This window comes from Melanotaenia boesemani, chromosome 5 (assembly GCF_017639745.1).
Source record: "Melanotaenia boesemani isolate fMelBoe1 chromosome 5, fMelBoe1.pri, whole genome shotgun sequence".
NCBI classification, from domain to species: Eukaryota; Metazoa; Chordata; class Actinopteri; order Atheriniformes; family Melanotaeniidae; genus Melanotaenia; species Melanotaenia boesemani.
In genome coordinates this window covers 32,289,050-32,306,209 of record NC_055686.1, presented here as the reverse complement: position 1 = coordinate 32,306,209, position 17,160 = coordinate 32,289,050, and the positions used below count along the sequence as shown (strand labels likewise).

General features: G+C 39.3%; 1 protein-coding gene across 6 annotated transcripts; it reads left to right on the top strand.

The window, feature by feature from the left end:
- Nucleotides 1-3,395: 3,395 nt before the first annotated feature.
- On the top strand, nt 3,396-16,619 carry LOC121639884 (RNA-binding protein 4.1-like). 6 transcript variants are annotated; one of them, XR_006010264.1, is made up of 5 exons: nt 5,823-6,247; nt 6,339-6,985; nt 15,929-16,005; nt 16,195-16,274; nt 16,355-16,614. XR_006010264.1 is itself a non-coding variant. In XM_041985473.1 (4 exons), the coding sequence occupies exons 2-3, from the start codon at nt 5,839-5,841 to the stop codon at nt 6,962-6,964; spliced, it is 1,035 nt and encodes a 344-aa protein (XP_041841407.1). In that variant the 5' UTR covers nt 3,396-3,456; nt 5,823-5,838; the 3' UTR covers nt 6,965-6,985; nt 7,190-7,867. The 6 variants fall into 6 exon arrangements, 4 of the variants coding, with proteins under 4 accessions (XP_041841407.1, XP_041841408.1, XP_041841410.1 ...); XM_041985473.1 differs by lacking the exons at nt 15,929-16,005; nt 16,195-16,274; nt 16,355-16,614 and adding exons at nt 3,396-3,456; nt 7,190-7,867; XM_041985474.1 differs by lacking the exons at nt 15,929-16,005; nt 16,195-16,274; nt 16,355-16,614 and adding exons at nt 3,411-3,449; nt 7,190-7,867.
- Nucleotides 16,620-17,160: the final 541 nt, after the last annotated feature.

Genomic DNA, 17,160 nt, shown 5'->3' with positions numbered 1-17,160 from the left:
CTAAGGACAAAAATGGACATCAAGCAGTTTGTTCTTTCTCGGTGGTTCCTGCTTTATTATTATTGCCAAGTCACACAAGAAGTTATGACCTTTCTGCCAGTCAATAGATTGCAGTGTGTCAAGCTCCACTCTTCTGGTTGGATCTGTAAGACTGGAACCCAAGAAAGGCTCCCAAAAATGAACAGCCCTGGTCAGATTTTCTGGCACCGTTCCCATCCCGTCCCATCCCAAGCAGGGCTCCTTGGTGTTGGAAAAATAAAATTATTTGACAAATGTACTGTTTAGATGTTTAGGATTCACAAAGAAATGCATGATGGAAAACAAATACAATGGCACATCGCATACCTTGGAAAATTTATGATTAAGCTAACTGTCACTATTTGATACCTTTAGTCAAACATGAGTGTCTGACTTAAACACCCTTCTGGAACAACAGTAAAAAAAAAAAAAAAAAAAAAAAATCCCATTAAAACACACCCAAAACCATGTGCAGAGCCTTCCCAGAAGAGCCGAAGCCGCTGTGGATGCAAAGGGTGGAGCAACCCTATCGATTAAGAATGAGATGTCCTAGACGTCTCAGTACTTTCAGTAACATACTATAAAGTTTTTAAAAAAATAATGTACCTGTGTCATAAAGATAAAACAGTTCTTTCAACCCTTATCGTCAGTTTTATGGCTTGTGAGACTTTCAGACAATAAATGTAATGACTCACTGTCTAAATAACATGTATTGTGTTTGGGCACCACTGAACCAGTTCTGCAGGTCTTCGCTGGTTAAACAAAGGCATAGACTGTAGTTTCATATGAACATTTATAGAATACTTGTGCATGTGAGTCAGATTAGTCTTTCCTGAGGTAATAGTTTAGGAGGCGGGTGAAAGATGCTTCAGTGGCTTCTTTTCTGTTAGTTTTTTGTCTCCCCTTGCTGGTCATTTATTGTCATAAATCAAATCCTCCAGACCTGGTCCATCTCTGTTCTGCCCCTTTGCATTATGTGCTGCTTCATCGGGTAAGATTCTCTTTATTTTTAGGACTGAATTATAAAATTAGATGATGACAAGAAGACAGTTTGGAGAGGTTGGTAACCACTAACCTGTTCAAACTGAGCATCAGAAGGAGGAAGAAAAAGGATTTAAGTTACTTTGAATATGGCATGGTTGTTGGTCTGAGTATTTACTGGGATTTTCACACGCAACCATCTCTAGGGTTTACAGAGATGGTTTGTAGAAGAGAAAATATCCAGTGAGTAGCAGTTGTACGGACCAGAGTGTCTTCTTGATGTCAGAGGTCAGAGGAGAATGGACAGACTGGTTGGAGATGATAGAAAATCAACAGAAAGTCAGATAAGCACTGATTCCAACCAAGGTCTGCAGAATGGCGTCTCTGTACACACAACACCTCTAACCTTGAAGCAGATGGGCTACAGCAGAAGACCACACCGGGTTCCTCCTGTCAGCTAAGAACAGGAAACTGAGGCTACAATTCACACAGACTCACCAACACTGGACAATAGAAGATGGAGAAGCGTTGCTGGTCTGATGAGTCTCCATTTCAGCTCCACATTCAGATGCTAGGCTCAGAATCTGGGGGAAATTTATTTTTTCACATTTAACATTTTTTAAGCTTTCTGCTCTAATGCCCCTCAGATCATTATCACATCACTTACCGTTTTCATTTTCTTTAAGATCATTTTCACAATTACATTACTTACATTTACAGCCATATTTGAGTAATGCCATGTTGAGTTACTTCTTTTATAAAGGAAACAATGTTAGGTAAACTGTCTGGTACTTTGCCATTATGACATGCAATCTTTTTTCTTTCTTTCTCTTTTTTACCTATTAAATCAAAATATAATTTATTTCGGTGTATTTTTTTAAAGAAAATTATGTAATCTTATAAGATTATTTTTTTTTAAGATTTGATTTGTTTAATTAATCATTTAAAAAGAATCAAATGTTGCATTTTATGTCTTTATTTTACAAATTAACATGCACAAAAATGAGTAACAACTATGGAAATTTAAAAATATTTTAACATTTTTGAGAATATCAAATTAAGAGAAGACACAGGAAAGATCCCACCGAAAAACCCCCATAATGCATTATATATGTTATTATAAATAATAATACAAAAAACCATGTAGAATATATTAAAAATTAATTGAAGATAAACAACTTAACACTGCTATTTTGTAAATGTATAAGTTTTAATTACTGCTAAAAATTTGCTTTCTATATATCTGCACATTTTCTATCACTGGCACGTCTAAAGCACATAATAAATGTAGTTTTGTTTATTCGTTTGAATAATTTTCTGTTAGTAAATGGAAACTTTTTTTTTTTTTTCCATGTTTTATTGAATGAACAAATATTATTGTACATATAGTAACATCATGGCAATACATTTGCATTTTTAACATGTACAGTGTGAGAAATATTTTGAATGCAATAGACGTACAAATACACAAACAAATAGTAAAACAAAACAAGAAAATACTCAGAGGTCTGCTATGTGCTAAAGTTAAATTGATGATATAGTTTAATTGTTTTGGTCAATTTATTATTTTTCGAATTGATATTTTCAATAGTGTTCCAGTAATTTTTAAGGTCAGTAGATTTAAAAATATAAAAGGAGGGAATTCTTTTTAGCCAGATCATTTTGTGGATAAAGTATTTTGCTAGGATAATGATCAAGTTGGATATATATTTTTCACTTGAGGATAAACAAGGATTATTGATTATAAGGAGTATGTCATATTTGCTAAGAGATATTTCTTTTTTTAATTTTTGTGCTAAATATTGTTGTAAGTGGAACCAAAATGATGTAGTGTGAAAACAGTCAATAAAAACATGTTCAATGGTTTCACCTTCACAACCACAGAAAGTACATTTGTTACAGACATCAGGAAGAAATTTAGAAATATTAGCTTTCACAGGATAGTATCTATGAACAATTTTATACAGTACTTCTTTGATTTTGTTGACAATCACATACTGATATGGCAACAGAAAAATTGAAGTCCAAAGTCCATTCTCCAGTACTGTCCATCTGACTTTACATGTGGGAGTTGATACAGGATCAAACAAGTTTCTAATGAAGATGTTATTACATTTCTTATCAGTAAGAGAGATTCCATCAATCATAGGAGGGCCAACCGGTACAGTAACAAAGAGATCAGAGTGAATACTATGTGCTAAGGAGGCGATGTTAGGAGGAATCGATCTAAGCACCATATTAAATTTGGAAACTTTTACACAGCCAAGTCACGCAAAGTTAGGCCAACCTTTTCCGCCCCAGTACAAGTTTCCGCCAAAGTATTAGCAAATCACAGTCTAGATATATTGATTGACATGTCTATGGTCCAATCACACGCCTAGATTTGCGCATGCCGCCTGCGGTACTACCATATGATTTGAGTTTTTATCGACCTCACTGTTGGGCTTAAAGTAAATCGTAAGTATGAAGTTATTTTCTCTGGACTTTAGCTGGTTTATTTACTTTGTACCGGTTTACAGTCGTAACAAACAATATAGTTGATATCTGACTTCTGATATTTTCTTAATTTAATGTAGTTTCTTTTACGATTATCGTATTTAGTGGGTAATGCTAACATTAGCAACACGTCTAGCTTCTCTGTGACCAGGAAAGAACAAGTCAGGAACTTATTTGGTTTCAGCTTCTTTAAAATCCGCCGTATTTGAACTCAAGTGGTTTTAAGACAAACTCTAATCATTATACACACACAACAATCACAAATCAATTTTAAAATGAGATTAAATATCTTTTTTTTTCTCTTAGTTTCAGTTGCTTGCTGAAAATAAACTTGTTTGCTGCTTTCTGTACAGTGGCGGAGCTAGACTTTTATGGGGTGGGGCACACATGAGTGTGTTCCCGTATGGAGAATGCACACGTCAAATCACCGGAGCTTTCTCCGGCATTTTCGGGGCATCGGCTATTGTTTAGTATCACTTTCAGTTTTCTCACAGGTAAACTGTGTTAACACGTCTAAAACTGGCTGAAAACACACTCCTTTAGTGTAATAAACTCACAAGAGAGGTGATGAGTAGTTAGAAACATGAATTGTAAAAAAGTTTGATTGTCACAGTCTCCTGACCAACGAATGAAGTTCAGATCTAGATGCTGTTTCACCTGTTTCAGTCTCACACATTGGTATTTACCTTGTGTTTGGTGGAAGTTCCTACACCTTCCATAAATTTATAAAAGGAGAAGACAGATGTCCAAATATACAGGATTAATTAATTTCAGCATCTTGTTTAAGCAAAAGAAACAGTAAAAATATACACAGTCAATATGAGGAAATGTATTTATTTATTATAGAAACAAAAAAATATAGAAACAACTTTACTGGATTTGATGGCAGATCTACCCTGAACCATCTGAAAGAGTGAACAGTCCTAAATGTTGTGACGGGACGCCTGACAGAAGAACGCTGGGACTTGTGTATCAGAGAATAACAAACCTCATAATCTGGTGGAGGAAAGAGATGTTCTCATCTAAACAGGGGCGTTTCATCCAGATCGGTACTGGTGCATTTAAATTCACTAACCTATTGCTTCTGCAGCCAGTAACCCTTTCTACATGAATTATCAGGTGTACCACCTCACCTTTTATAGCTGGCATGTTGTAAATGTCGCCATCTTCACATCTGTGCCAATCAAGCCCAAACGGTCCTTTATATCCAACACACGATTAGCCCTGTTTCAGCAGGACGTGATGGTTTGGTGTGATTTAGTTATGTAAACCCTGATTATATTGGGTTTCCATACTGACTCATACCCTTACGTGGCTGAATAGTGATAAATATGTCGGCTACATAACAACCTGATGTCTTACCGGCGCAAAGCCGACATTGTTTTATAACAAAGAAAGTGACACAGAAACAAAGGAGGAGAATTCATGGTATATTTTAACACGGTGCAGTTCCCACGTTGTTCTTATTGCTGAGTTGTAGGGATGTGACGATTATTTTCACCAATCAGTGGACTGGGGCATGTCAGGCTCCACTCTTTATGATCTGTAAGTTTGAGGCCCCAGGAAGAGTCCCACAACAGCACGATGGCTCTTATTGGATATTCTAGCTCCTTTCCTAGTATGAAAAGAATTTGTACCGTCCCATACCAAGCCGGACCACTTAGAAACAGAGCTAAGAGGTCTACAAGATGGTCCTTTTAGGATGCAGTATGTGGAGCTAGATGTGGTAGTAGGGGGTTCAGTGACCTGTGTGGCTAGCTCCACGTTGGATGCTGATACCAGGGCTGGGGTCTGTCTTAACCTGATCTGTGTCCTGTACAAAAAGAATCGTGCTTTCTGTTCCTTCTTTTATTTTCCTTTGCAAACTTGTCACATGCTGTATTTGTCCACATTGTCATGCCGTAGCTTACTTAAAAATCAACCAGCAATCAATCTAGCCCCCTGTTTAACCCTTTAAAACCAGCATCCAGTTTTAAAGGGTGAAATTAAACTGGATTATGTAACTCTAGCTTAGACAGAGCTAAGTAACTTAGATACTGAGATACTCTTTGAGCATCTTTATAGTTTTTCAGCTTGAGTGTGAAAATCTAGATTCACAGAGTTGATGTGTAGTCCCTAAATACACTCACTGAAAACTAAATATGACATGGTTTCCCCACATAATCTTACAATTAATCTATTGCTGCCAGAGAACTAGATTAGCACTGCTATGTAGCTTAATGCTAACATCAGGTTAATGGCCTTACAGAACATTAGTAGTTGTACTCGCTCTGCCCTTGTTTCTGCTTCCTCTTTCTTGTCTTTAACCTATGTTTACTTTCTTTTAGATAAGCACGCTGCAGGATGGTGAAGATTTTCATCGGAAACCTTTCTCCTGAGACGGAGAAAGATGAAATCGAAGCTCTTTTCACCAAGTACGGCACAGTGACAGAATGTGCCAAGTACAAAAACTATGCGTTTGTCCACATGGATGACCGTAAATCTGCCACGAAAGCCATCCGTGAGCTCCATCTCCAGAAGCTGAATGGCCGTCCCATCAATGTGGAGCCTAGCAGAGGGAAGAACCAGGGTCCTGTGAAGCTTCACGTCGCTAACGTTGAAAAAGGCTTTGACAACGAGCTGCGGGAGCTTTTTGAAGAGTATGGCACAGTTACAGAGTGCTCGATTGTCAAGAACTTTGCTTTCGTACACATGAGTAATTCTGACGAGGCCATGGATGCTCTGCAGGGTTTGGATAATGCAGAGTTTCAGGGTAAGTAAGTGTGGCGATGTGGTCTGGGTTTGCTTTGGGGGTTTCTATACCAGTCGTTAAGATCTGAGGGCCAATGTTTTTCCTCTTTCAGGAAAGCGTATTCACGTTCAAGTATCAAAAAGCAGGCCGAAGGGGCCACTTGAGGAGGACTATCCACCTCCGCCAGGTAGAGGTGGCTATTACCCTCTTCGCTACCCAGGGGAGAGGCCTGAGCCTCTGTATAGAGCTCGCCCATCTGCTTACCCTCTTCCTCCACCACCTCCTCCACCCATTCCTCCACCCATCCCCCCAAGACGAGCGCCTTACCCCGAGCGTGCTTATGGCGAAAGAGATGCCTATGGGATGGTTGATTACTACGAGAAATACAGAGCCCGCTCTTACAGCAGCCCAAGCTACGACGACAGGCGCGCCATCCCTCCTCCTCCGCCTCCTTCCTCTGCGCTGGTTAGAGAGCGTCTCGGCATGGTGGCGCACGACCCGTACGAGCGGCGTCCGGTCCCGGCTCCCTCGTCTTATACGGTCAGGGATCGGAGCCCTATCAGAAGGATCCCCCCTCCGCCTCCTCCGTCAGCTGGTAACGGGTACTCCTATGAGCGGTCTCGGCTCTCACCGATGTCCAGAACTCCGATGTATTCAGTTTCTCGTCCCAGGGACTCCTTCTCAGAGAGGGTAACGCTCCCGCCGCCGCCGCTGCTACCTCGCTATACAGACTATTAGCCGGGAGGAGCGTAACACAAGGTGAGAACAGAAGTGATTGTTTCATAACCTCATAAATCATGTTTGAAAGAGACCTGAATACCTAAATTGATATAGTTTCGCTTTAATTTCTTAAACCAGTGCTCTGAATTCCTGCAGATCTACTTCAGCCATACAACCATTAAAGGATGCGCGAGTCCTGAGTAAAACGCACTCCTTGATATGTGTGGTGTGCTCTCTTTCCAGGTTTAGCATATGACAAGATCGTCGTCTGCTGATGCACGTGGCGCTATACACCCTCCCCCTACGTCTATGGCGGATTGCGTTGCGTTCGCCTGAGGCTAACTGGAAGATATTGCAGATATATTTAAAAACATATGATTACATGTCTACGATTCTTCTGAGTTGTTATGCCTTTTTCTGTTCCCCTTTTTGTTTTACTGTTAAAAGAAATCTTAAAAATGTTGTTCAGGAAAGGTCTTTACTATTCAAGTGTGACGCAGTTTACAAAAAACCCTTAAAACTTTACACTTTGCAGTTTTCTTTTTCCTTTCTTAAATGATCTCTAAGGAGCTGAGAGATTTTTTTCAATACAAGGGAATGCATTAAAATCAAAATGTGCAGTGTTTGTAAGGAAAATTGTTTCCAAGTTAGGTTTTTTTTTTTTTTTAATTTATAAAATGCTAAAGAAAAGTCGCTTTAGAAGTTCAACGATAAAATACTTGCTGTGGGAGTTTGTTCAACAATCCAAATTTTGCGACATTTTAGCTTAACATCAAAATCTACAGTGTGCTTTTTGTTCTTTTGGATATTTGTGTTCTTTTCTTGCGGAAGTAAACTTTCCAGCCCCGTCCTGTATGCTTTTATTTACTCTCCAAGTTGCTTTTTATTTGAAGGCTTTTTAATAAACACATGAAACCAAAATCAGCTTTTTTTTTTTTTTTTAATTTATTTTTTTATTGGAAACAGTGACAGACAGGCATAACAGTCATTACAAATTTGTAAAATATTTCTGCCAGCATTCCCCCCCCAAAAAAGAGAGTAAATGTTTTAGTCTTGAAAAAAAAAAAAAAAAAAAAAAAAAAAAAACACCCAATAGAACCACTCCCAGATATACAAAATGGTTTAAAGAATTAGGCAAAAACAAGAATAAAGTTCTAAAGGGCATCTATGGATGAAGGCTGGTGAACCAGTTGGGCCGTTGTCATGGCAACCTGTGTATGGATACTGTCCAGCATTTGTCCAAGACAGATTAGTTAACCAAAATTACTACTTTAACCAAATCCATAGTTGGTCAATATGTGATATGTTGAAAGGAGTTTGCAAACTGATAACTAGGAAATGTTGAGATTCCAGAATGTGAGGGGGTCTCAGGCAGGGTTTTAAATTTGCTTAAATATTTAAAAATTGGGCCCCAGACAGTGAAAAATTTATCTTTAGATCCTCTGAGTGAGTATTTTATTTTCTCTAACTGTATGTGCTGCATCAGATCTGAAATCCACATGGATGCTTTTGGAGCATTTTTTGATTTCCATTGCATCAAAATTCTTCTCCTTGCAATTAATGTTACAAAAGCAAATATGTCTCTGTGGCTTTTCTTAATTGGGGGATGGTTTTGGCCTATAATACCAAAAATGGCCGCCACCGCATCACAATGGAAGTTAACGTTGAGTGCCTCTGAAAATATTCTGAAGACAATAGACTAATAATTCACCAAGGCAGGGCACGACCAGAACATGTGGGTTAAATTGGCTGGACTTTTTTGACATCGGTCACAATTCGGATCTAAGTTGGGATATATCCTTGCGAGCCTTGCTTTTGAGAAATGGACTCTATGCAAAACTTTAAACTGTATTATATTCAGTTTAGCACAAGACGTGCTGTTGTTGACTCTTTGTAAGGCGGCATTCCACATATCCTCATCTATTTCATATCCGAGCTCCTCCTCCCAACCTGTTTTTATTTTCACAAGACTAGTATTATCAAGAGCTGATATATGGCTCTTTAACTTGGACACAAGTCTTTTCGAGTTGACCGCCAGTTCTAGCACCTCGTCTAGCATCCACATTGGAGGCATGTTTGGAAAGTTTGGGTTGTGCTGATGAAGGAAATGACGAACTTGAAGGTACCGAAAAAAGCTGGACTGAGGAAGAGCAAATTTACGTGAAAGGTCAGTGAAGCTTGCAAATACACCATGAAAGTACATATCCTTAAACCTAATAATCCCTTGGTTTTGCCAGAGAGTAAATGCAGGGTCCACCTGAGCTGGGGGAAAGAGGTGATTATTACGTATAGGGCTAATGTTAAGTAATTGTTTAAATCCATAAGCCTGCCTGAATTGAAACCATATTTTTAAAGTGTTTACAACAACTGGATTATGCGTAACATACTGTGAGAAAGAACAAGGCAGGTTAGAACCTACCAAGGCCGCAAGTGTTGTTGATTTACATGAAGACGCCTCAAGGCGAATCCAATTAGAACCTGGTGCCTGCAGCCAAAACATAGTTCTTTGAATATTAACAGCCCAATAATAGTGGCGTAAGTTTGGGAGTCCCAAACCTCCCTGATGTTTAGGTCTCTGTAATAGCTCTAAGCGCAGTCTGGGGCTCCTACCACTCCAGATGAATGAGGTAAAGGTTCTTTCTACTAATTTGAAGAAGGATTTGGGGATATAGAGGGGGATACACTGAAACAAATAAAGAAATTTCGGAAGTATAGTCATTGTAATACAGTTTACTTTGCCTGCAAGGGACAAGTTGAGTGTTCTCCAGTTCCTAAGATCTATTTTAGTCTTATTAAGTAGGGGAAGGAAGTTTGCATGATATAGACTTTCCATATTTCTTGTGATACTAATACCTAAGTATTTGAAACCATTTCTAGACATCTGGAATGGCAGGGCATTGTCAGGTAACTGAAGAGCTAAGTCATTAACAGGGTAGCACTGACTTTTACCTAAATTTAGTTTATATCCAGAAATAGTCCCGAATGTTTGTAGAACATCTAAAATATGGGGTATACATAAAATGGGGTCAGAAACGTACAATAACAGGTCATCTGCATATAACGATACTTTAAGCTCTTCTCCTCCCCTATTAATTCCTTTAAGTAGGGCTGATGATTTGAGAATGATGGATAAAGGTTCTATAGCCAATATAAATAAAAGAGGACTGATTGGGCAACCCTGACGGGTTCCTCTGGACAGTTGGAAATACTGAGACCGTTTCCCATTTGTAATCACTGAGGCCATGGGGGAAGTGTACAAGAGCCTGATCCATGAGGTAAAATTTGGACCAAAACCAAACGTTTTTAGGCACTTAAATAAATATCCCCACTCAATCCTATCAAAGGCTTTTTCTGCGTCCAGCGAGATGACCACTTCAGGCACCACGCCGGACGCAGGGGAGTGAATAGCATTCAGAAGACAACGTATATTGGCAAATGGCTGACGTCCAGATACCAATCCAGTCTGATCAGTTGAAATCACATCATGCATCGCTGGGTCCAGACGGCAGGCTAGAATTTTGGCTAAAATCTTTACATCACAATTTAGCAAGGAGATAGGGCGGTATGAGCCACATTCAGTATTATCTTTACCAGGTTTCAGTAGAAGGAAGATCGCAGCCTCAGTCAGCGTTCTTGGAAGTGAACTTCGGGAAAAAGAGTCATTGAACATGTCCAGTAGAATTTTGGACAGCTGGTTGGAAAATCTTTTAAAGAACTCCATGGGGTAGCCATCAGGGCCAGGTGCCTTACCACTCTGCATTGCTGATATGGCATCGACAACCTCCTTCAGTTGCAGTGGACGTTCAGTCTCAGTCCTGTGATTGTCAGTGATAGATGGAGCAACAAAACCACTAAAAAGATGTTCCAGGTCGCTATTATCATTTTTTGTTTCTGATTTATAAAGGTTTGAGTAAAATGATGAGAATGTTTCATTTATTTCATCTGGGTCAATTGTTAGATTGCCATTCAATGACCTAATTTGGGGAATCTGTTGACCGGCTGTGTGACGCTTAAGTTGGTGTGCGAGGAGACGGCCTGCCCTATCTCCATGCTCATAAAGATGACCTCGCGAATTCAGCAGTAAACGTTCTGTCTTAGCAGTAGATAACAAATTATATTTAGTCTGAAGGTCCAGCTTTTTTTTATAAAGTTCAGGAGAGGGAGCATTTGCATATAAGGTATCTATTTCACTTATTGATTTAATAAGCTGATCTTGTTCAAGTTTCTGCAATTTATTAAGTCTAGCAGTGTATGAGATAATTTCCCCTCTGATCACGACTTTCAGTGTTTCCCAAAGCAGTGATGGGGAAACATCTTTTTTATTAAATTCTACACATTCACTAATTTTTTTGGAAAGGAAGTCACAAAAGTCCTTATCAGCTAGTAATGTTTTGTCCAATTTCCAGGGGGGGTGTATTTTGTTGTTTAAGGAAGGCACAAGATCTAGAAGTACAGGAGAATGATCTGATTCTATTATAGTTGAATACTCAACATTTGATACCAAGTGAAGGAGAGATCTATCAATAAAAAAATAATCTATTCTACTATATGAATGGTGTACTGGGGAGAAAAAAGAAAAGGACTGGCCTTGTGGATATAGAGTACGCCACGGATCGATACCCCCTATTTGTTCCATAAATGCCGACAGCGATCGAGCCATTCTTGATGTTTTGGTAGAATTAGGATTTGACCGATCCCGTATCGGATCAATTACACAGTTTAAATCACCTCCAAAGATTAGTTTATGGGAGTTTAAGTCCGGTATTAACGATGTTATTTTCTTCATGAATGAATCATCATCCCAGTTAGGGGCGTATACATTAACCAAAACCACTGGGTCATTGTAGAGAAGCCCAGAGACCATAATGAAGCGACCGTCAGGGTCTGAAACAATGGCGTTAGCACTGAATTGGACTTTTTTATGTACCAATATGGCAGAACCGCGCGTCTTAGAATTTAAATTTGAATGAAAAACCTGACCAACCCAAGCTCTTCTGAGTCTGATCTGATCTTTAACTTGCAAATGGGTTTCTTGAAGGAATGCAATTTCACATTTCAAGGATTTGAGGTGATTAAAAATTCGTGCTCTCTTTACAGGACCGTTTAGCCCCCTCACATTCCAGCTAATAAATCTCACGTTGGCTTTCCTTTCACCCGTTCTTTGGTCCATACTTTGTGGAAAAATGTAGTGATAGGAGTAACATAGGACCTGGTATGTTTGCCGTTATGACAGTGGCCTTTTTGTAAAGTCGTTTTGTAAAGTGCAGAAATCCACGGGAGTACCCACCCAAAACCTTGTTCTAAAACCCAAGCACAAACTGTGCTAAAAACAAAATGCCTATACTTGAACCTCGAACTGTAACAAGCTGCAGGCTTAACACCGTTCACAAGAACTTCTAGCGAAACTTCTTCCATACTGATCTAACCAAGAGGGCTCCCAGAAATGTGCTGAATGACCCTCTATACAAAAGGGATATGTAATCATAAAACACTAAAGAAACTATACAGCATTGAATAGGTAAAATGTCCAAGTGGTCAAGAATACTTAGGGAGACAGGGAGGAAAAATAAAACATACAACCACAACATCAAAAGAGAAGGTAAATAACAAATTAAATAAATAATAGGTAAGTAATAAAAGAGGAAACTGTTGTAACATTATACAGATGAAATCTAAATCCAAATTAACATAACCTACTCCCTGTAGCCATAATGTAAACAGTGAGGCCATATGCTCAACAGGAGTCCACCCATGTATATCAGTCAAAACTCCCCATTATGAATGGATTATGCAGTTCAGGATAACATACAGTCATACCTCCGTCATTCACTGAACTTCTGATCGTAGAACTTTTTAGCTTCTTCGGGCGAGTCAAGTGTAAAGACATCTCCTCCATAGGACACACGCAGCCGGGCTGGGTACAGCTGTTGAAACCGGACATTTTTCTGGTACAGCGCTCGTTTGACGTCGTTAAATGCAGCCCGTTTTTTGGCGAGCGCCGTGCTCAGATCTTGATAAATCCTCACCGAAGCTCCTTTGTACATAAGCTCGTGGCTCCTGGCCCAGCGCAGAACAGCCTCTTTCTGCTGGAATTTCGAAAAGCCGACCAGGAACGCGCGAGGGGTTTTCCTCTGGTTAGATTTTGTATTCGGGGTTCTGTGAGCCCTCTCAAGCTCAGGCGGCGCGGTGAACACGTCGGGACCCATCATCTGCATCAGAGCGTCTCCTATGAACTTCAGCGGATCCCTACCCTCCTCGCTTCCCTCTGGAATATTCAGTATGCGGAGATTGGCTCGGCGTGAACGGTTCTCCAGGTCATCAAGGCGATCTAGCAGAAGCTTATTCTGATTTTTGAGCTCAGTTATTGTAGACTCCGCCACCGTCAAGCGTTCGAAGTTATCCCCGGCTGTGGACTCCACAGAGGTAAGGCGCCTTTGGAACGAATTCACCGTGGTTTGCAAGGTGTCCAGTGAGGCTTGTAATGGCTTAATGGATTCTTGGATTAAGGAGGAGACGTCCTCCTTTAATGAAGCTCTCTGTTTTGTCAATTCCGCAGTCAATTGATCCAAAGTTATGGACGCTGTTAAGGTGCTTTGTCCCGATAGAGATTCTGGAGGATTGTTGCTAGCTGCGGACGATGCTAGCTTGCTGCAAGCTGACGTGGCGGCGCGAGTAGCTGGGGTTTGCATGCCGTGGGCCTGTTTAGCACTCTTGGAGTTGCTCATACTTGTTGGAGAAAACTGAAAAAAAAAACAAAACAAAAACTTGGCTTTCGCAAAAGAGACGATTACGTTGAGTTCCTATGGGTTGGATGGGGTCAAATTTGAGTTTGAGTCGAAGAAAAACGGGAGCCCTCTCACATGCGTCCTCGCTCTACATTGCCGCCGGAAGTTCTCCAAAATCAGCTTTTTAACTGTGAAATTATTCTTTTTATTATTTTTTTGGGGATAGTTGAGGCGTCGTGCAGTTCTTTTGCTTTGACTTTCATTCTTTTTTAGATTTGAATAGATTTCAGCTTGAAGCGTAGATGAATTTTTCTAAATGGGTTTTATAGTGTTGAACTTAATTTCGCTGTGAAGAAAAAAACCATAAAATCCCCTTTTTGGTTTTTTTTTTTTTTATTTATTTAATGATCAGCAACATCAATTGAAATATTAGTAAAACATTAATGAGCATATGTAAGACCTTTTTAAGATGTTTGTTTTTAATTTTATTTCTTCTAATAGTCAAACGTTTTGCGTTAATGTGGCGAGGAAGATGATCTGGTATTAAAAAAAAAAAAGGTTATTGTAGCTAAGTTGTAAAAGTATTTGGTTTGGGACTAATGTTTACACCAGGGGTCTGCAACCTTTATTAATAAGAGCCATTCTTACCATTTGTCCCACCAATTTAACATAATTTGGAGGTGCAAACCCTATTTGACGCTTAAAAGTTTTGGTTATTAAAAATTATTTTGAACATTTTATTGTATTTTATGTGTCATGATGAGAAAATGTCAAACTTTCCGTCAGAGTTCACAGATCGACACAGTGGCTCTATCTGTTCAGTAGCATCAATCTATTTAAATGGTCCTTTCCTCTCTCGTTTTCTTTTTCACCCTTATTTTTAAAGTCCAGCAAAAGATGCTCCAATATTTCAGCCAGTAAACGGCCTTATTGTCCAGGTTGCTGCAACACCTGCAGCAGTAGTTGAGGTTGAGTTTTTTCTTCGTTTTTGCTCGGCTGTTAACTAATTTCTCAACACAAAGTAAGCGTATGGGGAAGCCAGCATCATTGGAAATGGCTGTAAATTAATCTGTCCACAGAATTAAACTATTTTCCTCTAGAGCCAGTGGAACAGTTGCAGACCCCTGGTTTACTCCACGTCCAAATACATGATGTGTACATTTAAAGATGTGCGGTGCAGTCTATTTGTTTTTCATTTAAATGTTGTGTTTCAGGATTAAATTAGGTTTGAATATTTTAGTGGCTTTTTCTGATTTGACATGAATGGAAGTGATCTTGTTAAAACGGCTATATATCGATATCTGGATCCTAGATTGAATATGAATCCCATCGTGGCAGAATTTGTGATACTTAAACAGGTTCTGATGTCAGTGGTTTGATGGAGGATCGGACTGAGGAGCCGTTTGAGGTGATCATATGTCAATAAAGCTAATAACCTGTTTTTAATGGCACGCTTCTTCTCTAGAGCCTTCAAACTCAGTACAGATGGTTGAATGTGCCGCTAGAAAAGACCTGTAGCGTCATAAAGGTTTAAATCTATATCTTCTTGCGTTTGGACTTGTTGGCGTTCGGCTGGAAAGCAGACGAGAACATGCGGTAGCACTAGATGGAGACCGCATGGTGTTGTAGCAGAACCGTTGGACCTCAGTCGGTGCAGGAAGCATGATGTAGCTGCTCAAACTACAGAATGCATTAAAGACTTGTAATTTAATATCTGACTGTTGCGTGTTTGCTTCAGTGGCTGCATGGAGGTGTTTGCAACCATCATATAATTTCATCTATATTAATAAGCAACAGAAAACATGTTGAAAATCTAAATAAACACACAAAAAAAATTGCTTTTTGCATGTTTAAAATGCCAGACTTGAAGCCACTGGTGATCAGAAACGAGGCAGATGTTTCCTCCCATCATCATGGATCTGTGGCATCTGACTCTGAAACCTGCAGCCTCTTCCGTGTCGTCAGAATATCGTGTCGGGTTAAACTGGACAGAAAACTGACCCACATGAACTCCTCCGTGGAGCAAGTAGCCACTTTCTCCCTCAGTCGCCATCTTGCGTTAGCGAGCCCATGTTGACTCGTTTTAACCAGATTTCTTTGCGTTATCTTGGACAGTAAAGTCTGTTTACATCCTTCATTTCATCAAGTTCCCATTTCACCTCAGTCACGCCTTCACATTTCAGCATAATAGCTTGTGTATGAATGTAGCAGGAATTTCTTTCAGTCCTGGTATTCTTAGTATTTGTGCTCTTTGTAGGTTTTAAACTAAATACAGGAGACGTCAGCTCATGGTAAGTCATCCTCAGAAGATGTCCAACACCCTGAAGGAGCAAGGTAGATACTGTTTAAACTCCACCTCACACTAGATATTACTGCTGTAGTTTTGTAAAAGTTACTTAAATCTAAAAGCTGAGGAAACTAATGTCTATAAATATTGAGTAGCAAATGTTAGGATTTGTCAGCACATCTTTGGTGAAAATGTTATTAACAGTTAAGAAGATCGTTGCTGCTTTATCTTCTCAGGTTTGAGTCTTCACTGATGGTAAGTGATGTAAATGGAAAGTACGACCCGGTACGATGTGACCAGTCTCCTCCAGTTGAAGGTAATCTGCTTCATTTTAAACGGTACATCTGGAGTCTCTGAGGCTTGTGAACCCTGACTGAAAAGTTTCTGTTTCAACAGGATTTCTGTTAGAGTTTGTTCCGCTGCTGGAAGCCAAAGATCAGGAAACCTGCATGTTTCCGTCTTCATTCTTTTAGGCTGATGGCAGCAGGAATGACGAGTCTGATGTGATGAGACGGTTTGTTTACGGCGTTATCTGTCTTTGCATCCTGATGCATGAAATATTTGTTTCCCCTCCTATGTTTGTACATTTTTTTAAGATGAGGTGTAAATAAACACTTTTATATCTCAAATGACCGGTCGTTTCTGCTTTTTACTTTAAGTTTATTATTTTTCTATATATTCAGGGATGGAAATTAATTTTTATTTAAGAGTAAATGGATACTGGAATGAGTAAATACGCCCAGGAGTCAAACAAAAGCTCAAAGAGATTAAAAAATACATGAATGTTTATTTCAGGGGTTTTTACACATTACCCTTTTTTTATAATATTTGTTTTTTATTCTTTTTTTAAATATATATTTAAAATGAGAATTATTTCATGGGTTTTTTCCATTTAATTTTTTAGGGAATTTTTATTTATAGATTGCATACTTACTTATTGACTTTTTTTTAAAAAATAATGGCCTTTTCAGATTTATTTATTGCACTGTTTTTTTTTCAGAATGACATTTATTCATACTGATGTCAGTCTGCGCAGCAGTTTGCTTTGGCCCTTTTTGTAAAGACCCTGAGTGAAGGTAGTCCAGTCCAGGTTTTTGTTCAGGTGAACCTGAACCCAGGTACCTGTACAAGTCCACCATGTTGATGTCCATTCTCTGAATGTTCACCGGGGTGGGAGGGGTGTTTTTACGCTGGTGGAGGTC

Excerpts from the sequence above, each read along its gene's own strand:
- LOC121639884 (XM_041985475.1), top strand. The coding sequence starts at position 5,839 with ATGGTGAAGATTTTCATCGGAAACCTTTCTCCTGAGACGGAGAAAGAT. Across the intron at positions 6,248-6,338 it reads GGATAATGCAGAGTTTCAGG|GAAAGCGTATTCACGTTCAA; the intron begins GTAAGTAAGTGT and ends TTCCTCTTTCAG.